The sequence below is a fragment of the Pipistrellus kuhlii genome, unplaced genomic scaffold, assembly GCF_014108245.1.
Source record: "Pipistrellus kuhlii isolate mPipKuh1 unplaced genomic scaffold, mPipKuh1.p scaffold_m20_p_2, whole genome shotgun sequence".
Lineage (NCBI taxonomy): Eukaryota > Metazoa > Chordata > Mammalia > Chiroptera > Vespertilionidae > Pipistrellus > Pipistrellus kuhlii.
The window spans coordinates 47248183-47271853 of NW_023425515.1; the positions used below are offsets into that span (position 1 = coordinate 47248183).

Below are 23671 nucleotides of genomic sequence, written 5' to 3' on the forward strand. Positions count from 1 at the left end.
CAGTGTGTTTTAAACATCTGGGATGTCCAATTCTGGCATGTCTTCACTAAATGTATTTTTTAAACATTTTTCATGTCGTTTTTCAAACCTCACTTCCCATCTTACTCAGAGAGGTTAAATCAAGGAATTAAATGGGTGGGTGGGGCGAGGGGTAGGGGGTGGGCTGGGTACTTAAGGAGTGAAGTCAATTTGGGGGTATTTGCTTAAGGGTGTTTCTCAAGCAGTTCCTAACGGTATTTAGAGATTCTCTGGGATGTTTGTATACTCAACTTATGCTGGACAAAGTGGTTGTCTTAGTGAGAGATTTGCATTCTTAATGCAGGATGGCTCGAAATTCAATCTGTAGCATAACTTTGTTATTGAATCCAAGAAGATAATGGACAGAAACAGTGCTTCTATTTTAGTGTTTCTGGCATGTGCTCCCTAAAATGCATGTATAGCTCTCAGTTTTCTGGGCTTTTAATTTCATGGTGCTAAGAGGTACCATTTCCCACTCTTCTCAAAGATGGGAAGAAGGAGTGGGACTAGTGAGTAAGGGGCAACTGGATTATACACTAAAATTTTTTTGTTCTGGATACACTAGAGACCCTCCTGTATGTCTAGTAAGTGATAATAAAGGTGCTAGGAAAAGCCTTAAATTTGAAGACACACAAAAGCCGTAGAAAACCTAAAACTTGGAGGAGGAGAAAAATATGCCATTAGACAAAGCAGAGCTGTAACTGCTGGCTAAGACTCAATGGAACTTCCACTAAAACCAGGGAAATCTTAGATAACTGGGTGTAATATATCTATAGATACATAGTCTATAGGTAAATAATTTCTAAATTGAGGATCTCTTGGTGATCCTCTGTTTTGGCTGTACCAAATTGTGAATATTCTTGCTGTGTTGTACCCAGTTGCTTCATGTTGATACTGCAACTTGAATTGGGGAAGCGGGGTGGGATGGCTTGTGGGTGGTATGGGGGAGGGAGGAAGGGAGTGGGTGATAAGTCCTTTGAAGACATCAGTTCACTGTGCTGAGAGAGGGACCAAACTCAAGGAAACCTCTGATCTATAAATTCAACTGCTGCATTTTTTTATAAATACATGTAAATGTCCTGTTGTAATATTTGATCTTGGAAATAAAAACTTTTCAGTATTAGGTTTTTTGTATTATTGTTTTCTACGATAAGACTGGATATTACTTTTATTAATACCACTCAGGTTTCAAAATCTTGCTCTCACAGTCCCATGTTTAAGACAGTAGTATTTATAATAAGAGCATAATATGCTAATTAGACCCGACGACCTCTGGACAAAGCCTCTGGGGCCAAGGCAGAGGCAGCTGCAGCAGTGGCAGGAGCCAAGCCCCTTGCACGAATTTCATGCATCAAGCTTCTAGTTTATTAACTAAAGCTCATGGTTTCTTATTAAGAGTAATGCTTGGTAGCTTCTTTTCTGCTCTTTGTAGTAAGATGGACATTTATGATGGGTGCTCTGTAAATGTTGGTTGAATTGTCATGAAAGAATTGGGTTTGCTAGTCTTGTTAGGAAAGTAAGATCCTATATTTGACATGTTTGGGCAATTCAAGTGTCTAGTTTTTCAAACCACCAATAATGATGAATTAAGGACTCAGCTGAAGCAAGTGAAGGGGAAAAGTAATTGCTAAAATAAAGGGAGAAAAGTCGTCACTGTTATTGTGTAGTAGAAATTGGGATTGCTGCCTGCTCATCCTTTTGTGAAACTTTTCCTCATCCTCATGCTTCAGCAGTGTACCCTCATGGAACTTGCCATCTTCTCTTAAAACCTTCTTCTCTCCCTGGCCACAAACACTGGTCAAGAAGTAGCCATCCTATTTAGATTTAGCCAGTTCTTCCAGGGACAAACTACCTATCCTTATTCTTTACTAGCCTCACTATGTGCCAAAAGATAGAGAGGTGATGAATAAAACAGACACAGTCCCTGCCCTCTGGGAACCTCCTTTATAGTTAGGGACACATACAATTAGCAAATGAGAAAAATACAGCTTTAATTCAAATACAATGATGGGGAGGTGGGGGAGCCTAGAAAAGAAGCCAGTAGGGAATTTCCTGGCCAGTGTTGCTCAGTGGTCAGTTCCAAAGGGTCATGGATTTTATTTCTGATCAAGGGAACTTGGGTTGCAGGTTTGGTTCCTGCCCCAGTCAGGGCAATTATGGGAGGCAACCAATTGATGTTTCTCCCTTCCTTCCTCTCTTCCACTCTTTAAAAATCAATGAGAAAAAATATCCTTGATGAGGATTAACAGAAAGATGTTGGGGAATAATATTAAGGTAGAGGCCTGAAGGATGAGAAGACCCTGGTAAGAGTAGGAGGAAAACAAATGCAAAGGCTGTGGACCAGGAATGTTTTTGATGTATTTGAGGTATTCAGAGAAGGTCAATGTGTCTGGCATGTGTAGTGAGCAAAGGGAATGGCATAAAATGAGTAAAAGCCAGATCATATAAAGCCATCTTAGGCCCTGGTAAAGGGCTCAGATGGCGTCCCAGGTGCAATTGGAAGCCATTTATTATACAGAGAGTGGATTGGAAGAGAGCAAGAGTAGAGACTATTGCAGTGGTCAAGGCACAAAGTGAAAGTTGCCAGGGTCAGAGGAGTGGAATGGCACTTGGAAGTAGTATATAAATTAGACATGCATCTTGAAGGTAGAATTAAAACTGTTGAGTAAGATGTTAGGGAAGGAAGGAAAGAAACCAAGAATGACTCAAGGTTTCAGTTGGGTAAGAAGTGGTATCATTACTAAGGAAGACTGGTAGGTCAAGCATTTTGGCTGTGTTAATTGTGATACTTCCAAGTTCAGATATAGTATAGGAAACTGGATATGTGAGTCTGAAGCTTGAAGGGAATGGTGGACTGGAGTTAAGATTTGAGAAATTGTCAGTCTTTTAGGTGGAGTTTAGTTCCATGAGAAAGAATAAGGCCACGTAGGGGGAAAGTTAAAGGACAGAGCCCAGAACGTAGGCCTGAAGGTCACCAGCTGGAATATTGGCCAGTGAGGGAAGGAGAAACACCAGAGTCCTGTGTCAAGAGAGCCAATAGCAAAAATGTTGAAGAAAGATCTGCAACCAGCTATGTCTAATTCTGCCCAGGAGTCAAGTGAAAAGGACAGCAAAGTCTTCATGAGATACAAGACTTCATTGGAGACCAAGAACATTTTCAGTGTGATGTTGGGGACGAAAGCCTAATGTGAGTGGGTTGACGTTTGTAATATTTTTACACTAGTGAAGAGGAAAAAAGAACTTCCTCTTTGGCAGACTGGTATGAATGGCAGATATTTCAACATCTCCTATCTTCCTTCTTCTCTCCCTCCATTTAAGGGAGTGCGTTCTGGTTTAGTCAGCTGTCGGATGCGATTGAACCCCACCCACAGGGAAGCTAATTAGTGGGTCCCTCTTCTTTGGGTTTGGGTAATATTGGCCTGATTGTCATCATCTTTTCCCTCTGCCAGAAAATTCCATTTTCTCAACTTCCTCAAATCCCACCTTCAGACTCCACAATATCCCCCAGAATGGAACATCTGTCTATCCTGCTCTCCCAAGCCTTTCAGCTTTAGGAAGCCTTTTATGGCATCAGGCAAATTATTTTCCCACCCATGCGCCATTTGTGCTCTCAAACGCCCATTTGCTTCCTCCTCAGAAATATCCCCGACAAAGTGATAACTAGTAGCTGTGTCTCCAGGAAGCCAAACTGTAAGATTATTATTATTTTTAAGATATATTTTATTGATTTTTTACAGAGAGGAAGGGAGAGGGATAGAGAGCTAGAAACATCGATGAGAAAGAAACATTGATCAGCTGCCCCCTACTCACCCCCCCTGGGGATGCGCCCGCAACCAAGGTAGTGCCCTTGACCGGAATCGAACCCGGGACCCTTCAGTCCCCAAGCTGACGCTCTGTCCACTGAGCCAAATCGGTTTTGGCTCATTTAAATTCTAAATGATTCTCTTTTACAATGAAAATGAAAACTGGATCCTCTTTAATGAACTTTTCAATAGTTGGTTACCAGCTTTAGCTGCAGGCATACATATGCCTGCATACATAAACATTTCATATAGAAGGCAGTTCACATGCAGTTTTAAGAATTAATAACCAGATACAATTATTCCTTCTCTCATATATGCGTCAAAGGTTTCCTCAATATTGTTTATTTTCATCATAAGAAGCAAAACCTCTGTGCCCAGAGACTAGGTGTGTTAGTTGATGCAGTGCATGAATTAACTCATTAATCAAGTGATTCCTGAACTGCTACCACATTCTAAGCTCTCTGCTAGGTTCTAGGCATACAGAGCAGAATAAGATACACCCTCTGCCTGCAAGGATCTCATAGGGGTGGGGAAGAGGCACATAAATAGTACAGGTAAATAAAAATGCAGTGGGGAGATTTTTTAAAACAGGGCACAAAAAGCAGTGACCATAAGGGGAAAGATTAATAAATGGAACTTAAAAATCAAGAACTTCTTTTAATTGAAAGACATCATTAAGAGTGAAAAGGCAAACCACAGACAGGAGAAAACATTCATAACACACACATCTGACAAAGCTCTCATCTTGGGAGTTCTAAAGAACTCCTATAAACCAGTAAGAAAAAGACAGCGAACCAGTAAAAACTGAGCAAACAACTTGAGCAGGCAGTTCTCAAAAAAAGGATCTCCAAATGACCAATAAGTATATGAAGAGATGTTTACTCATCATGAAAATGCAAATTAAAACCACAGTGAGATACTGCTAAACATCTACTAGAATGCCTATAATCAAAAGTGTTGAAAATGTGAAGCAACTGGAACTGTTAATATACTGCTGGTAGGAGTGTAAATGGGACTACTTTGGCTAACTGTTTGGCAATATCATTTGTCAAAATTAAATATCCATATTCACCTACCCTATAACTCAGCAATTTCACTCCTACATATATTCCCTGGAAAAAAAATCAGTGTATAGGTACATCCTCCAAAAGACATGCATAAGAATATTCATAGCAGTATCTATATATACAAAAGCCCAAGTGACCATTATGACAGAATGACTGGAATTTCCAGAACGATTGTCGACCAGTCTCTATGACATGCACTGACCACCAGGGGGCAGACGCTAACCCAGGAGCTGCCTCCTGGTGGTCAGTTCGCTGTCACAGCCAACTTCCCATGGCCTGCCAACTCCCATCAGCCCTGGTGCTAAACCATTCATAGATGACCTGCTTATGGGTCGGGGTTTTGTACATAGCAGAGCAACTCTCTTGCTGCAATCCATTGAAAGCCCTTGACACAGAGTTTGTTTTGCTCCCATCCTCTCCCTTCCCCGGAGGCCACCCACTTGCCATCGTGGCAGCACAGTAGTGAGGGAAGGAGGAGCGGGGGGAGGCAGGGAACCGCGTGATGGTGGGGCAGCGTCAGCATCTGGCATCCATTTCTTCCATGCCCAGCCTGGCGACTGTCGCCTCTTCTCCTGACCCTGCTGGGGCCTTCCGGCCCTGAGCTAGGATGGGGAACCAGGGGTGGGTGGCAGTAGATGTGGCCCCTTTCCCAGTGGGCAAAAGGCTGGTTCCCTCCTTGGAGCTTGTGGCCAACCTCCCTTGATCCCTCCCCACTTGTGCACAAATTCGTGCACCGGGCCTCTAGTCAATAATAAAAGCCAAATGGAAGTCAACACTAGGGATAGAGATAATGATGGAAGGGAACACAATAGAGCATTCTGGGGATTTAGAGATGTCCTATATCTTGATCTGTGCAGTGTTGTCTGAGTGCACATATGAAAATATTTATCAAATTTTATAATTAAGATTTGTGCAGTTTACTATATGTATGTGAAGTAATTCCTAAATTAAAAACAACAACAGTGCAATAGGAGCACAGAGAACGAAGTGCCTAACTCTGAGTAAGAAATCGGGGAAGATTCCGGAAAATGGCGGCTGAACAGATGGACCTGTTCTGAGCCTAGTCCCAAAGCAGATAGAAGGAGTGTCTGAGAGTCTCTCGGGGAGGGTTAGTTGGCAAGCTAAGGGGTAGCAGAACTCTTAAGAGAAGTTAAGGGTCCGCTGGACAAGATTTCCTGACCAAGCAGCCCCGCACTGCGGCAGTGGAGACCTCTCCCGGAGCTACGGTCTCAGAGGGAAAACTACTCCATCTTACCAAGAAAAGAGGATCTTATCTGAGGCCTGAAAAACCCACAACAGAGGCCACCGAACAGCTGTGACGCCCCAATTGGCGCAAACACGTGGATTCAAGGGAGTTCTTCAATCACCCATGCAAAGGAGAAAGAAAACCACATAACCAGACATCCTGAAAAGAGAGACCATGGGGAGACAAAGAAAGAAATCAGGGAAGATTGCCTGCTGGCGTGGCTCAGTGCTTGAGCGTTGACGTATGAACCAGGAGATCATGGTTTGATTCTCAGGCAGGGCTTATGCCCAGGTTTCAGGCTTGGTCTCCAGCAGAGGGCATGCAGGAAGCAGCCAATCAATGATTCTCTCCCATCATTGATGTTTCTTTCTCATCATTGATGTTTCTCTTTCTCCCTCTTTTTTCTGTTTCTTTCCCTTCCTTTCTGAAGTCAATAAAAAACATCTTAAAAAAAAAAGAAAAGAAAAGAAAAGAAAGAAATCGGGGACTTCTTTAGGAATGTTTGAACTGGACCTCGAATAGGGGTCCAGTTCAAAAACGGGATTTTTGATGGGATTGCAGATCAGAGAAGACAAATACTATATGATTTTATTTATATGTGGACTCTAACAAAAACCAAAATAAACAAAATAGAATAGACTCACCGATACAATGAACAAACTGATGGTTACAAGAAGGGAGGGAAGTTGGAAGATTGGGTGAAAAAATATGAAGGGATTAAGAACTACAAATTGATCCTAGCTGGTTTGGCTCAGTGGCTAGAGCATCAGCCTGCAGACTGAAGGGTCCTGGGTTTGATTCTGGTCAAGGGCACATGCCAGGGTGTGGGCTCAATCCCCAGTAGGGGGCGTATAGGAGGCAACCAATCAGTGTTTCTCTCTCATCATGGATGTTTCTATCTCTCTCTACCTTCCTCTCTGAAATCAATAAAAATATATTATTTTTAAAAAAAGGAAGTACAAGTTGGCAGTTACAAAGTAATCATAGGGATGTAAAATACAGCATAGGGAATATAGTCAATAATATAACTGCATGGTGAATACAAGACTTTTTTTTTTGGCCGAAACTGGTTTGGCTCAGTGGTAGAGTGTCGGTCTGCGGACTGAAAGGTCCCAGGTTCGATTCCGGTCAGGGGCATGTACGTTGGTTGCGGGCACATCCCCAGTAGGGGTGTGCAAGAGGCAGCTGGTTGGTGTTTCTCTCTCATCGACATTTCTAGCTCTCTATCTCTTTCCCTTCCTCTCTGTAAAAAATCAATAAAAATATATTTATAAATAAAAAAAAAGACTTTTTTTGGAATCACATAAGTTATATAAATGTCTAATCATTATGCAGTACAATTTTTAAAAAATCATAAAAATGTCTATCCATTGATTTTAAATCCCATTCTTGGGAATTTATCCCAAAGAAATAATTAAACATAGGATGAAAGTTATACACATCACATCTTATGTAAAAAAAAAAAAAAAAAAAAAAGAAGAAAGAAAAGAAAAAGAAAGAATCTAAATGTCTAATAAAAAGGATAAATAAATTATCACCTGAACAATGTTATATAGACACTAGAAGCCTGGTGCATGAAATTTGTGCGTGGGTGGGATCCCTAGGCCTGGCCAGCAATCAGGGCCAATCAGGGACTTCCTTCCACTGGCTGTCAGCCTGGACCTTCCTTCATTCCATGCTGCCCCCTATTGGTCAGCACATGTTATAGCAAGCAGTTGAACTGGTTGGTTGAACTCTGGAGGGGTCAATTTGCATATTAGCCTTTTATTATATAGGATTACAAGGATTACTTATGAAACTGCAGAATCATAGAAAAGTGTATAATTTCATAATTAGTGAAAAAGGCAATATATATTACTATTATACTTATGTAAAATAGGCCATGCATATGGACAAAGTCTAAAATGAAACATGTAGATACAAAAATCATTTTATAAAAAGATTATGGTGCTCTGACCAGTGTGGCAGCTTCAAAACCCAGTAAAGGCACGTACTTAGGTTGGGCGCAAGAAGCAATGGGTCAGTGTATCTCTCTTACACTGATATTTCTCTCTCTCTTCCTTCCCCTCTCTCAACAAATCAATGAACAGGTAAGGATTAAAAAATATATTATGGTGAAGGTTTTCTTATTTCTTATAGATTGCCCTCATAATAAAATTATTTTTTTAAATCTTAAAAATAGGGGCAGAGGTCACAGATCTCCCACCAAGTATGTGTTCAGCAGTCTGGTGTGACGGCACTACAAAGACCTGGGACTTGAACAAAAATGTTAGAAGGCACCATGTAAATAAAGGAGCTATTGAACACACCCCATGAGCTAAGAGCAAAGCAAAGAGGGTGGCAAAGAGAAAATGGTGGCCTTTCTGCTCAGGCCTGCTCTTCCAAAGAGCCCAAATTCCGCACTGAGTGACGCAGATCCGGGCAGCTGGTGTGTGAGGCAGTGTTGCTGCTTGGGAAAGAAGAGAAAGTAAGATATTTCTCTACATGGGTTTGATTACCGAAACTAATAAAGTATTCTTTTATTTTTTTTAAATATATTTTTTATTGTTTTTTTTACAGAGAGGAAGAGAGAGGGATAGAGAGTCAGAAACATTGATCAGCTGCCTCCTGCACACACCCCACCGGGGACGTGCCCGCAACCAAGGTACATGCCCTTGACCGGAATCGAACCTGGGACCCTCCAGTCCGCAGGCCGACGCTCTATCCACTGAGCCAAACCGGTTTCGGCTAATAAAGTATTCTTAAAAAAAAAAAAGAAAAGAAAAGATATTTCTCACGGGTGCATCCTCTGACTCATTAGGACACTTTAGCTCATGAGGCCATGCCTCCCGTTTCCTTTCCTAGGGTCACATGAAAATGAGCAATGGGTGGGTCATCAGGAGAGGGCTCTCCAGGCAGAGGACAGTTCCTTCAAAGGAAGCGCATGGGCGGTGGTGTGGGGGCACCCCCCCCTACACACACACACATTGCCTGGGCAACCTCTCCATATATACAGAGCTGCCCTGGCCACCCCAGGGAGGAAGGGGCCCTGCAGGAGTCCGACTGGAGCTGGCAGGAGGCAGGCCGGCTCTGAAGACGGAGCCCGGAGCCCGTCTCCCGGTTCTCTCTCTCCCCTCCTGATTGTTGCCTCGGGATGCAGGTAAGTAGGAACGAAAGGGCCCAGTGAGGTAATGGCCAGGGAACAGTGTGGCCTAGGGGGTCAGGGCGCTCCAAGCAGCCCTGGCTCTGCCACTGAGCAGTTGTGCGACGTCAGGTAATTCCTCTTCTCTCTGCCTCAGTCTCTCTGTCAGCTTCGGGCCTTTACTCGTGCTTCCCACACTCTCCCCTTCCCAGCGTGGCCTGTCGAAGCCTGCTGTCAGTCAAGTGTAGCGTGGACGGCACTTGCCCGGGAGGTTTTGCCTCACGTCTGCAGAGCAGCATCCCTCCAGGAGCTCCCCATCACACCGTGAGGTGGACACCTCTGCTCGGCACTTGCTGATGGCCTTGTCAGTGCCCCCACTGGACCTGAAGTTCCTCAAGAGAACAGACTGTATCAGAGTCACCCTTGTACCCCTAACCCCTGGCATAGTGCCTCACAGAAAGTGGTCCCCTGAATATTTGACTGATCATGAAGGAATGGAAGAGAAGCCTGGCGGATGAAGGAGGCAGACAGACACACAGAGAACTGGCAGTCCCTTCCTCCAAAGGACTTAGTTGATCCTTATATTGTTGCCCAGACATCCAGCCCGGGATCCGTTCACCCAGCCGGCGTCTCCGGTGGGAACACAGCCTCCCCTAAAGCCCGATTTTAAGGTTTTACCTAAGGATCCTGCTCGTCCCTTCAGATAGCAAATGAGCCAACCTCTTGGCTAATCTCCTGGCTCGCATTTTTGGAAGCATTTCTCAGAATGTTGCGGTTTCTAGGAAAACAAGAAAGAAAGTGAAATTCCATCGAAGGCCTGGCCCTCCTGGACGGAGCATCGCAGTAAATCCTGTAGGCGTAAGGTCAGCCAGGATCCTCTGATTTCCACTCCTCCAGAGGCCAGCCTCAGCGTCTTAGTTTTCCCTCTGCATGTCCAGATTCTTTAGTTTCCCTTCTGAAACTTCCCTGACAGGAAAATTTTACATTGCAGGGATGGCCAGGGGGCGGTTATGTTGGTGATCTGGTCTAGGCAGGCCTTCCTCAGAGGTGGAATGATTCGAAGGCAGCTGAAGGCATTCCCCAAGAAAAGCTTTCCCCAGCTGGTCTGGAGAGCATGCTTGAAAGTCCAACCACACACCATCCTCACTGGGGCCCTTGACAAAACGTCATCTGGGTGGGGTGTGGGAGAAAGCTGTTACTTGCTAACTCCTCCCGTCCCCCCCGAATTGACGAATTCACTCGAACAGACACACACTGAGAGCCCGGCTCTCGGTGACAAGACAGCCTGGGGAGGGATGTTGTCCAGACACACACTTGCATCCCAAACTGTGTGTGTGTCAGAGGGGGGCTGTTATCCTATAGGGGCCCGGCCCTCTGACAGCAGGGCAGGCTCTTCACCCCCGGACCCGAGGAGGAACAGCTGGCACTGGGGGGGCCCAAGTCAGGAAAAGAGGTGTCCTGTGATGGGTCCGCTAGGGGAGAGGGGAGGAGACAGAACACATCATCTCTCCTGGTCCCTGGTCTGCACCCTTCCTGTCAGGTTCCTTGTATCCATAGCCTATCCCAAACGCCCCCATCACAAGCCCCTCTCCGCTGAAATCGGAACTCTCAAAAGAGACAAATCATTCCATTCACTGTGAGAAACAAGGCGCAGAGAGCGAAGACCCCGTGGAGAGGACACTTGGTGAAGGCAACTCATCACACTGAAACTCAAATGCCTCCGAAACAGGAACTTCCCCTTGGCAGGAGCCCGGAGAGGAGCTTGGGCTCCGAGGTTAGGGGAAGCAAAGGTCACCAAGGGCTGCGGGCTGGGGAGCGGGGAGAAGGGCAGGGGCATCCCCCAATCAAGAGCCCCACTCAGTGCTCTGTCTGGCGTCTGTCTCTCTACCATGAACGTCAGTTTAGGGTAGTCATTTCTAGGAAGGGATCCAGGGAGATGGTAGGATCAGAGAGGGCACATGTGGGGCTTCATAATAATTAGCAGTAATGACCTATTTGTAAACTGTTGTATTTACATGAGTGTTGTTGAATTATCCCATATAACTTACAAATACAAATATATCATACTAGTGGCCAAGATGCACAAAATTCGTATATGGGAGGGGGGATTTCCTCAGCCCAGCCTACACCCTCTCCAATTAGGGACCCCTTGGGGGACATCCCTCTCACAATCTGGGACCACTGGCTCCTAACAGCACACCTGCCTACCTGCCTGATTGCCCCTAACTGCCTTCCCCTGCTGGCCTGATCTCACCCCCAGCTGCCCTCCCCTGCCAGTCTGGTTGCCCCCAACTGCTCTCCCCTGCCTGCCTGATCACCCCCAACTGCCCTCCCCTGCTGGCCTGATCTCGTCACCACCAACTACCCTCTCTGCCTCAGTCTCCACCACCATGGCTTTGTCCGGAAGGAAGTCAGATGTGCGGAAGATGGCCAATCAACCCGGTCTAATTAACATATTACCCTTTTATTAATATAGATTATTAGTATAGATAGATTATATAGGACAGGATTGCTTAAATGTGGGGTGGGGGTGGGATAGCCTTTTAAGCAGGAGGAGATACATCTCCCTATCTGGGCTGATAGCCAGCCATATGCATTATATTGCCAAACCGGTCATTAAAAATTGAACCACTTTTTTACACCTTATGCCAAACAGCTGTTTCCCTTAAAACCCCTCCTCAGCCCCCACCTTAGGTTCTGCATTTGCAGTTCACCCAGACTAGGTTCTGATTGGTCGGTTTCAATGCCAGTCAGGATCTTTGAGCCTATTTCTGGGCCTGATCAGAGAGGTGGGGCTGATCAGCAGCCCCCATGGAGGCCCAGAGAGAAAGAGAGAGGCAAGAGCTGATCAACAGGGGCTGCCACAGAGGCTATGGATCAGACCGTGTTTCTCTCTCCAGGCCTGATCTGCAGCCCCCTCAGCAGTCAGTGCTGGGTCACCGTGGCAACCCAGCACTGCCTGCAGGACTGACTTCCGGTTAGTTGAGCCTTTGGTCATTTTGAATGTTATAGACCCTGGGTTTTTATTTGTTAGGATACATTGTGTTTAATTCTTTATTTTATTATATGTGTATGTATAGGTATATGTATGTGAACTATTTTATTATATATAAACTATTTTATTATATGTGTATGTATATGTGTGTGTGTGAGAGAGAGAATGATTTATACATTTAAAAAATATTATGTGCAAAACTTCTTAGAGAAGAGTGTCAAGACCCGTAAAGTGAGACAGACATGTAACTGAATATAAAGTGGCAACAGGTCACTTCTTGAGAAAGTCATGATGTTGACTTTTTTTCAGATCCATATTGATGTGAGTTTACCCTAATATTACTAGTCCTATTCTATTTCATATATATATATACATACACACAAGAAGTTCACATATCAGTGGAAATATAGAAGATTGTAATGGCTATAAGTAAAGGTATGGGGGAGATATTTTATAACCTACATAGACATAACATTTTAATTTTTAATCAGTTTCATTGATATATATAATTAAAATATAATAAAATTCATTAATTTTCAGAGTAGTTAGATGAGTTTTGTCTATACATATAGCTGTGTATTTACTAGCAGAATCTAGATTTAGAACATTTTGATCCCCTCGGAAAGTTTCCTATGTTCCTTATATTAATTCCCTCTTCCATTCCCAGAACTTGGCAACCATGGATCTGCTTTCTGTCACTAGTTTTACTTTTTCTAGAATTTCATATACACAGAATCATACAGTGAGTAGTCTTTGTCTCTGGCTTCTTTCAGGAGCACATGTGTATGAGCGTGTCTGACTCTGAGAGGTGACAGAATCTGAGCCTGTTTCCCCACCCCATGCTCCCAGTAGCAGAGCTACCACGCCCTGCTTCCATCGTCCCAGGACCCTGTCCGCTCCCTGCACGATGGCCTGCTCACGGACCTGCTCCCGCATCCTGGGGCTCAGCCTCGGGACCACAGCCCTGTTTGCTGCTGCGGCCAACACGGTGCTCCTCCTTCCTGACTGGGATGTGACCTACCTGAGAAGGGGCCTCATTGGCAAGCACGCCATGCTGGGCGCTGGGCTCTGGGGAGGAGGCCTCCTGGTAAGTGTCCTGGGTTCTCTTAGTGTGAACTGCCAAAGTGCCCCCAGGGATGAAGCAGGGAGTGGGTGGGGAGGAGTGTTCTGATTCCTTGTTAAAAAAAAAAACAGCTTTGATCTATAACAAGCTAGTCTTGAGTCTACAGCAACTCGAAGGGATAGAATTGTCTAGAAAGAATAGCTGAATTTTGGACAAGGTGTGAACATACTTGGTGTGAACATTGCCATCAACAGAGTCAGGTCAGGCTAGTCATCCAAAACCGGGTCCTGACAGGCACAACCAAAGCCCCTTGGGAAAGAGAGGATAACCAAGTCCACGTGAGGTGGCCAGCCACGCCAGTTCAACGGCCGCAGGTGGCGGCAAGAGTGTAAATCACCAGTCTCGCCCTAACGCTCTTTCTCCTCTCCCAGGTTCTCATGGCAGCCGCCCTCATCTCCCTGATGGGCTGGAGACGTGGCTGCTTCAGTAAGAGTGGGCCCTGCCGAAGCGTAAGCACCAGACTTCACTCTTCTCATACCCAGAACGCCCCCATGTCCCGTGACTTCAGAGGCCGCCTGGCAGAAAGGCAGTTTTGGTCTTGGGGTTTGAAGTCAGGTCCTGATCCTGCCTCTTGATTGCCCTAAGCTCTTGGGCAAGTTGGTTAACTTCTCTGAGCCTCGGGTCCTCATCTGTAAAACGGGAGTTAGCAGAATCAAGTCAATGACCCTGTTATTTAATGAGCCATGAATGTTGCGATGAACCATAAATGTCTATCCAAATGCGAGAACTGTCATTATTAATTTTTCAGCTTATTGAACAATATGGACATGAGTTATGTACATTGCAATCATGTTGTTGTTTTATAATTTTAATAGGTTTTTGTTGATTTCAGAATGGAAGGGAGAGGCAGAGGGATAGAAACATCAATGATGAGAGAGAATGGTTGATTGGCTGCCTCTTATACGCCCCACACTGGGGATCAAGCCTGCAACCCGGGCATGTGCCCTTGACTGGAAATGAACCAGGGACCCTTCAATCTGCAGGCCGACACTCTATCCACTGAGCCAAGCCAGCTAGGGTGTAATCATGTGTTTTTGAAAGAAAATTTCTTGCCAATTTGTTTAATTTTTCTGTGAGCTGGAAGGTTCTCCAGAGATCATCTAAGGACTAGATTCTAGTCTAACCTCTCCATTTTACAGATAATGAAAGTGAGGCCCAAATATATTTGCACTTTATTAATTACAATAGCATCTATATTTATTTTAAAACTCTCAGTTTTCTTGCACAGTATGTTGCTTATTCACTCTCAGACACCTGAATTGGTGGCCTCCTTACAGTAACTCCACAGCCTGCTTTGGTATCTGCCACCCATATGTTGGGAACCCCCTGATTCAGAATTACATGGTAAAGAATTAAATATAAACGCACACGTTTTATTCACTATCTGTTCTCAGCCACGTCGGTTTTCCCCCGAGAGAATGGTTCTCAGGTTGAGCATACACCCAGAATCCTAGCAAGCTCTGTTAAAACATGGGTTGCTGGGTCCCACCCCCAGAGTTTCTGATTCAGTAGGTCGTTGGGGTGGAGAGGGAAAATGTGCATTGCTAACAAGTTTCCAGGTGAGGTGACTGATGCTGCTGGGACAGGGACCACATTTGGAGAATTATTGTCCTAGAGTAATTAATCTTGAATCTTTTAACTTAAAGAGTCAAAGCTGACTACGCGCCTGGCCCCGCCTGGGTTGCTCAGTTGGTTAGAGCATCATCCTGACACACCAAGGCTGTGGGGTTTGATCTCAGGTCAGGGAACATAACAGAATCAACCAGTTAGTGCATAAAATAAGTGGAACAATAAAAATCTCTCTCTCTCTCTTTCTCCCCCCGCTCCCGCCATCCTCCTCCCTTCCTCCTTCCTTCCCTCCCTCCCTCTCTCTTCCCTTTTTCCCCATCTTCACTCCTTTACACTCTCTAATATCGATAAAAACTAGAAACAAACAAAACCTTTCTCTGTGCCCTCCCAAGCTTCAAACCAGCTTGACCTCAGTGGGGAAATCACTCTGATTCTGTATAAAAACTATTTATATGTGTGTTTTGTAATTTTAAAATACGTGTTCTTTGGAAAGGAGAATAAAATATTTAATATCCTGGGAAAGAAGACAATCTGGGAGCAAGCTAAAATCCTTCCGAGAAAATAAACTCATCGTGACCTTTCGGGAGAAAGAGAAAAGTGCAGCGACAGACTGGTGTCATTTCAGAGCTGACTGCTACTTCTGTCTTGGTTTCTCTTCTCTGTTCCTCTCTGCCTCCTTCCCTGCTTCCCCTCTCCCTTCCTTTCATGCTGGATTTGAAAAAGACTGGAGTCAGGGGTGGGATGGGAGAAAATACAGCTTTGCCTTAAAAGAGTCTGAAGAGGGCAAACGACACTCTGACCCTTTAACTCAGAGGCTGAATGACTGAAGGCTGAGCTTGAAAGTTTTGTGTGTGAAACACTGAAAGATGTGAAAGAGAAACACTGATCAGTTGCCTCCTATACATGCTCAACCGGGGATCAAACCCGCAGCCTAGGTATGTGCCCTGACAGGGAATTGAACCCACAATCGGTTTACTGGACGATGCTCCAACCAATGGAACCACGCCAGTCAGGGCTGAGCTTAAAAGTGTTTGAAGCCAACCTGTTGGGAAGTTCCCAAGAGCCTGCTGACACAGGGTGATCCAGGTTCAAGGGCCAGTGTTTCCCCTTCTCAGTTCTTCCTCTTCCACCCCTTCCTAGCTCTACCCTGTGACCCCTCCTCAGCCACCCTCCCTTGGGCAAGCTTTCAAGGAGGTGCCATGGGTAGGCGTAGCCCCATGTGCTATCACAGAGAAAGCCTGAGCACCTGAGACCTTTCCAGGTGGCCCACAAGTCACCTAGGCACGACCCCATCTCAGACTCATTGGTTCTTTTTCTTTTTTTGTTAATCCTCACTGGAGGACATTTTCTCCATTAATTTTAGAGAGAGTGGAAAGGAACAGGAGTGGGGGAGAGAGGGGAGAGAGGGGGGGGGGAGAGAGATATTGATGTGAGAGAGCCACATCAATTGGTTGCCTCCAGCACATGCTCCTTCAACCAGGGTGGGGAATGGGGAACCTGCATCCCAAGTACATACCCTTTTTAAATATATATATATATTTTATTGATTTTTTTACAGAGAGGAAGAGGGATAGAGAGTTAGAAACATGGATGATAGAGAGAGTCATTGATCAGCTGCCTTCTGCACATCCCCTACTGGGGATGTGCCTGCAACCAAGGTACATGCCCTTGACCAGAATCAAATCTGGGACCTTTCAGTCCACAGGCCGACGCTCTATCCATTGAGCCGAACAAGTACATACCCTTGATTGGAATTTAACCCGCTACCCTCCGGGTGGCAGCTGATGCTCTAACCACGGATCCATGTCAGCGAGGGCTCACTATTTTTTCTTTCCCTCTGAAGATGCTCGCTGCTCTATTATCAAGTGGCCTGGCTTTGCTGGGAGCCTTGATTTGCTTTATTACTTCCGGAGTAGCCCTGAAAGATGGCCCATTTTGCATGTTCGATGTCTCATCCTTCAACCAGACGCAAGCTTGGAAATATGGTTACCCATTCAAAGGCCTATCCAACAGGTAAGTGTGTGGAGGCTTGAATGGATTTTCAGCCTTTTCAGAGAAAGAGATATAGAGATGGGGAGGAGTGAGGGAAGGAGAGTGGGAGAGAAAGAAAGAGAGAAAAAGAGAGAAACCACAAACTCCTTTGGTTTCTCTTTGGGTGATGCATTCTAGCTCCTCATTCCTCTGATGCTCAAACATTGCAAGTGCAGCACCAATAGTCACCCTCAAGAATGAGTCTAGGCTTGTGGCCTGAGCTGGGGAGGCCCTGCTGTCTGTTGAGGTTGCTTATTTGACATCTCTTACTTGTTCCTCAACTCCTGTCCCTCTGTTTCTGGGAACAGGAATTATTTATACGACCATTCCCTCTGGAACTCCGTCTGCCTGGAGCCTTCGAAAGCTGTCGTTTGGCACGTGTCCTTCTTCTCCGCTCTTCTGTGCACCAGCATCCTCCAGATCCTCCTGGTGGCCATTCATTTCTTCAACGCCTTCCTGGGCTTTTTCTGCAGCCTCTGTGAGAAGCCATAGACCATGCCATTTCACCGGCACGGCTCTCGTCAGAAGCTGCCTTGAAGCCTTTCTGCAACTAGGATTGATGGATATGAATCACCAACAGACTTCCTTTTAGGTGTTCCTCTGGTCGTTGTAGCAACAATAATTCCTTGCATGTGTGTTGCATGATATTATGCATTTTAAACCACATTGTAAACGGCATGATATATTAGTAGAAGGAGTAATTGTCGTTATTATTGTGTAAGAACTTAGTCCATAAAATGTCCTCCAGCCATGATCTTATTTCAGCTTCTTAAAAAAAAATAATATTTTATTGATTTTTCACAGAGAGGAAGAGAGAGGGATAGAGAGTTAGAAACATCGATGAGAGAGAATCATCAATCAGCTGCCTCTTGCACACCCCCTACTGGGGATGTGCCCGCAACCAAGGTACATGCCCTTGACCGGAATCAAACCTGGGACCTTTCAGTCTTCAGGCCAATGCTCTATCCACTGAGCCAAACTGGCTTTGGCTCATTTCAGCTTCTTAGCAACCCCATGAAAGTTGCCACGTGTGACAGATAGAGAAGTTAGGGCTCCTTGAGGATCATGGGCTTGCTGCCCCAAAGCACTCAGTTAGGCTCAGGTATAGTCAGTACTCGAGCCCCTATCTTCCAAATTCAAGTTCATCAGTAGTTATGGACTAAACTGTATGCGCCCCGTACCCTCAACCCCCAAACTCACTGGTTGAAGCCCTAACCCCCAAGGTGACTTTATTTTTTTTGTTTTTGTTTTTAAATCAATCTTTATTATTCATATTGTTACAAAGGTTCCTCATTTCTTCCCCCCTCCACCAGGTTCCCACCCCACCCTCCACCCCCTTCCCATCCCCCATTGTCCTCATCCATTGGTGCACAGTTTATGTTCAGTCTCTTCCTCCCTCCCTTTCCCCGATAGTAAATCCCTTTTCAGATAGTAAATCCGTTACTTAGCATTTTTTTATATCAATAATACCTCCACATGCCCAAAGATACACTTTACACAAAAGACATTTCCAAATAGATCAACCAACCTCATCCAGGCCCCACACAAGGCACTCAAGGTGACTTTATTTGGAGATAGGACCTTTATGGAGCTAATTAAGGTTAAATAAGGTCACAAGGGAAGGACTCTAGTCCAGGAGGACTGGCATCCTGGTGAGAAGAGGATGAGGTAGCAGATCCCTCTCCACATGAGCACAGAGGAAAAGGACGCGTGAGGACAAGCTAGAAGGTTGCCATCTGCAAGCCAAGGAGAGAGGCCTCAGTAGGCACCAACCTTGCTAGCGCCTTGATCTCGGACTCCCAGCCTCCGGGAAATAAATTTCCGTTGTGAAAGCCGCCCGGTCTGTGGTGTTTTGTTGCAGCGCCCTGAGCTGATGAACCCACCGGGGTTCTTTTCAGTAGTGCCAGAGCAGTTAGTTTACTAAGTGGTATACACGGAGTGTACACGGTGTGCCTGCCATTCCCCGCTGTGCATGCTGCAGATCCAAAGATGACAGACATGGTCCTTGACCTTGGAACCTTCCCTGTCCTTGAAGAGCTCACGGTCAGATTAGGGAAACATATACATATACCAATAATTTATTTATTTATTTATTTTTTAAAAGATATATTTTATTGATTTTTAACAGAGAGAAAGGGAGAGAGATAGCTAGAAACGTCGATGAGAGAGAAATATCGACCAGCTGCCTCTTGCACATCCCCTACTGGGGATATGCCCACAACCAAGGTACATGCCCTTGACCAGAATCGAACCTGGGACCTTTCAGTCCGCAGACCGACGCTCTACCACTGAGCCAAACTGGCTTCGGCTATTTTTTATTTATAAAAATATATTTTATTGATTTTTTTTACAGAGAGGAAAGGAGAGAGATAGAAACATCGATGGGAGTCATCGATCACTTGCTTCTTGCACGCCCCCCACTGGGGATGTGCCCGCAACCAAGGTACATGCCCTTGATGGGAATTGAAGCCAGGACCCTTCAGTCCGCAGGCTGGCGCTCTATCCACTGAGCCAAACCGGTTTCGGCTGTACCAATAATTTAAATGTTATATGGTAAGGGCCATATTAGAGGTCAACAGGTTAGGGGGAATCATGAGAGCTCGGAGGAACAGTGAGCCACCAAGGTGAGGATCTGTGAGAGATCAAGAAAGGCTTCAGTTGTGTCTGAACTGACTCTTCAAGCTGCCCCGAAAGGAGGGGAGGGTTTTCCCAGTAGAGGAAGCGGCACACTCAAAAGCATGGAGGGCAGACAAGGATGGGCTGTGTGGAGAACTGGGGTGCCACAGCTGCTTCTGTTGTGGGAAGTGGGGAGCAGAGGACCCCCATCTCTCTCCCGTTAGGACCTTTGGTCAGGGGGTGGTGCTGGATGTGGGTAGTCAGGAGTGGATGAAGGAGATCCTGGTGGGAAGGTTTGACAGGCCGGAAAGAGAATGAAGCAAGCAGGAGTGGCCTCTCTGGAGCTGCTGGCTCCACATATCTGCGCAGGGCAGGGAAGGCGGACAGATGGAACTACTGGGACAGAAAGAGGCGCAGCCTCTTGAGTAGGCAGGGTGTTCTGAGGTCCAGACACCACATCATCTATCTACATACAGTGCCCAAGAAGCGCCGCCTGTGTCTGCCCCCATTTCCCTGTTGGTTTGGTGTCAGGGTTATAACTAGGATGTGCCTGATTCACAGGAGCCTCTCCTGCAGCCCTCCACATAATTAATGGAGAATTTATTTATTTATTTATTTTTAAATATATTTTATTGATTTTTTACTGAGAGGAAGGGAGAGGAGGGAGATAGAGAGCTAGAAACATTGATGAAAGAGAGACATCGACCAGCTGCCTCCTGCACACCCCACACCGGGGATGTGCCCGCAGCCAATGTACATGCTCTTGACCGGAATCAAACCTGGGACCTTCCAGTCCGCAGACGGATGCTCTATCCACTGAGCCAAACCGGTTTTGGCAATTAATGGAGAATGTAAATATAATTTATGTCTAGTTTTGGACAGGTTAGGCACACGTACACACATACATGCACACGCACACACATACGTGCCAGGTTCATAATCCCCATCCTGGCTCAGCTCTGCTGTGATGGCTCAGCAGGACACCGAGGGGAGAGAGATCAGTCTTTGGCGCCAAGATAATTCACAGTGGAGAGTTGGCTCTTGCCTGAGCCTCCTCCATCCTGTCAGCAGCCTCAGATGGATGTTCGTTAGACCTTGAAAGGACTTCAGAGGACAATGTCTCCAATCTCTGTCTCAGCTAGGCCAATCATTCTCTCCTTCAGATACTGCACTTTCTGGGTGGATCTTCCCCTCGCCGGCTGCTGGCACTCATAGATCTCAAAGTGCATAAGGTCAAAAACAGAAGTTTGGGCGTAAAGCTGACAACTCTTCCTCCAATCCCACCAGGTGAGGGATGCAATATCCTCGAATCTAGAGATGAGCTAGGATGGCTCACTTACCTTCTCCCTTCACAATTCACAATCAATTGAATTGTGAAGGGCTGTAGGGAGAGGGAGAAGGGCCTTGGAGAGGCAAGAGGGAAAGAAGAAGAGAGGAGAGGAGAGGAGAAGAGAGAAGAGGAGAATAGAGAAGAGGAGAGAAGAGGAAAAGAGAGAAGAGGAGAAGAGAGGAGAGGGAATTCTGCACTCATTCTTCCATGGGCCCCATGGCCTTCCACACAAGGCTATTGGCTGCCCTCTTTGAGATTCCAGAGGCCACCAGCATCCCCTTCCTTCTACCCACATCCCAGGACCATCTCACACTCTGAGTGGGCTTTCGTCTTGTTTCTCTCCACACAAAATCTACATCTGGCTCTTGCCTTGGCTTCCAGCCAGGTTTCAGGCAGAGAGGCTGATGCTTATCCGTTTATCTGGACATAAATAAACATTTTATTAACAAGAAAATTGTCTGTCCCTTACCTTGTATGTGCCTTTTTAAATGTCATTCTGGAATGAAGATGTTTGTATTCCTGCTCAGAGAAGAGGAGGTCCAGTTTTTAAAATAAGCTACCCCTCTGGTTTCTATTATAGCAAGACACCCCCCCCCCCTTTTAGAAATAATTAAATTTATTTTCTGCTCCCCAGCAAAATCTGTTCACTCCTTAGGACAAGGCCTGGGTCTTATTCATTTTTGTATCTCCAGCACCTAACACAGATGGAATAATAAAATGTGTATTGAATTGAATTTTGTACCAGATCTCCTGCGTTTTTAGTTGAACTGTAATGGATAGGGTGAGAGAAACACAGCTGAAGAACTCACTAAAGGTGAGGAAAGTCTGCATCTTAGGGGTATGATTTCTTAAGGCTAGTGAGACCACAAGGCAAAAACATACTACCTGCCCTAGGAGACATTGAGCTTCTGTGCCAGGCGGGGACCAGGCTGACCTGGGAATGGGTGACGCCGGTCAGAGATGGAGCTGGTGCTACTGAACGAGGAGGCAGCGAAGAGGGTGACTGAGGCAGCATGGAGCTGGTGCGAGGTGCACACCAGGCCCCGTGGCCCCTGCTGGCCTGTGCCAGGAGGCAGCTCAGCAACCCAGCCAGGTCAGGAAGGGACTTATCTGCAAGCAAGGAAGCCATAGGGAGCCATCAGAAGATTTCAAGCATAAAACTGGCAAAAGAAAGTCATTCTGGGGACAATGTGAAAGGTGGGCTGGGAAGGTGAGGGTGAGGTGAGTTTACTGGAGTCTGGGAGATAAATGGAGGCAATACTGTCAATTTCTTGAAAGAAAGAAAGAGAGAGAGAGAGAGAGAGAGAGAGAGAGAGAGAGAGAGAGAGAGAGAGAGAGAGAGAGAGAAAGAAAGAAAGAAAGAAAGAAAGAAAGAAAGAAAGAAGAAAGAAAGAAAGAAAGAGAGGAGGAAGGAGAAGGAAGAAAGGAAGGAAGGAAGGAAGGAAGGAAGGAAGGAAGGAAGGAAGAAGGAAGGAAGGAAGAAGGAAGGAAGGAAGAAGGAAGGAAGGAAGAAAGAAAGAAAGGAAGAAAACACTTTGTACAATACAACAAAACCTGGAATATTATAGTAAAATGAGTTGTTTTTTAGTGGATCTTGGCTTCCAATATATACTTTTATAGAAACTAACCCTTTCGTCTTATAGTAGCAAGTTTTATAATTTGTTGGTCCAATCAATAGGTTAAGTATTACCCAGGGAAGCCTGGATGAATACTGGGGGGATTTCTTTGTTTTTGAAGCTGGCAGAGGCCAGGATACCACAGCCTTGTAGAATAGGACCAGAGACTGAGACTGGTGCTTAGTAGCAGGAAATGCATCCCAAGAGTGCTCCTTCTGACTGCTGGGCTGGAGCAGGGGTGTGGGCGGGTAGAGGAAACTGCAGGTTGGGAGTTACGGATTATAGCAGGACACGGAAAACTGCTTCTTAAAGGGCCAGATAACATTTTAGACTCAGAGCCATAAGGCCTCTTGCAACTGCTCAATTCTGCCAAATAGAGCAAAGGCAGCGTGAGCAAGATTATCTATATATATAAAAGGCCAAGCAGCCATCAGACCAGCCAGTAGCTGTGACGCACACTGACCACAGGGGGCAGATGTTCAGTGCAGGAGCTGCTGAGCTGCGGTCACTTGGCAGCAGCAGTTCTCTGGTGACTCACCCTGAACCAGAGAGGAGGGAGCCCGATTCCTCTTGCACTCTGGGATCTCTAGGGGGATGTCAGAGAGTCAGTTTTGGCCTGATCCCACAGGCCAGGCTGAGGAACCCCATCTGCTGCAGGGAGCCCACTCACTTCACAGATGCCCTTTGTGCCGGCCACATGTGGAGGGAGCGTGGGAGGTTGGCTCCAGGGCTTGTCCAACCCCAGCCCCACCCCACTGGCCACCACCTGGGACCACCTACATTAGTCCCTGCACCTGAGGGAGTAATTCACTTCCTTCCAATGTGCATGAATCCGTGCACTGGGACACTAGTGTTACAATAAAACTTTACTTCTAGATACTGAAATTTTAATTCCCACCCGTCATAATCTATTCTTTTGGTTTAAAAAAATCATTAAAAAATATAAAAGCTGTTCACACATTCAAAATAGGTTGAGGTCTGGATTTGACCTGCAGGTCATGATTTGAAGGCGTGAGAGTCGGTGTGTGTGTGTGTGGGGGGGAGGGGGGTCTAATGCTCACTAGCTGTGTATCTTTGGACCTCTGTGGGTCTCAAGTTACATGTCAATTTATTTTTAAATTATTTTTATTGATTTC

General features: G+C 45.7%; 1 protein-coding gene across 1 annotated transcript; it reads left to right on the forward strand.

The window, feature by feature from the left end:
* The first annotated feature begins 13057 nt into the window (after nucleotides 1-13057).
* TM4SF19 (transmembrane 4 L six family member 19) lies at nucleotides 13058-17759 on the forward strand. The gene is made up of 4 exons (XM_036447791.2): nucleotides 13058-13337; nucleotides 13745-13822; nucleotides 16786-16955; nucleotides 17282-17759. The coding sequence occupies exons 1-4, from the start codon at nucleotides 13158-13160 to the stop codon at nucleotides 17463-17465; spliced, it is 612 nt and encodes a 203-aa protein (XP_036303684.1). The 5' UTR covers nucleotides 13058-13157; the 3' UTR covers nucleotides 17466-17759.
* Nucleotides 17760-23671: the final 5912 nt, after the last annotated feature.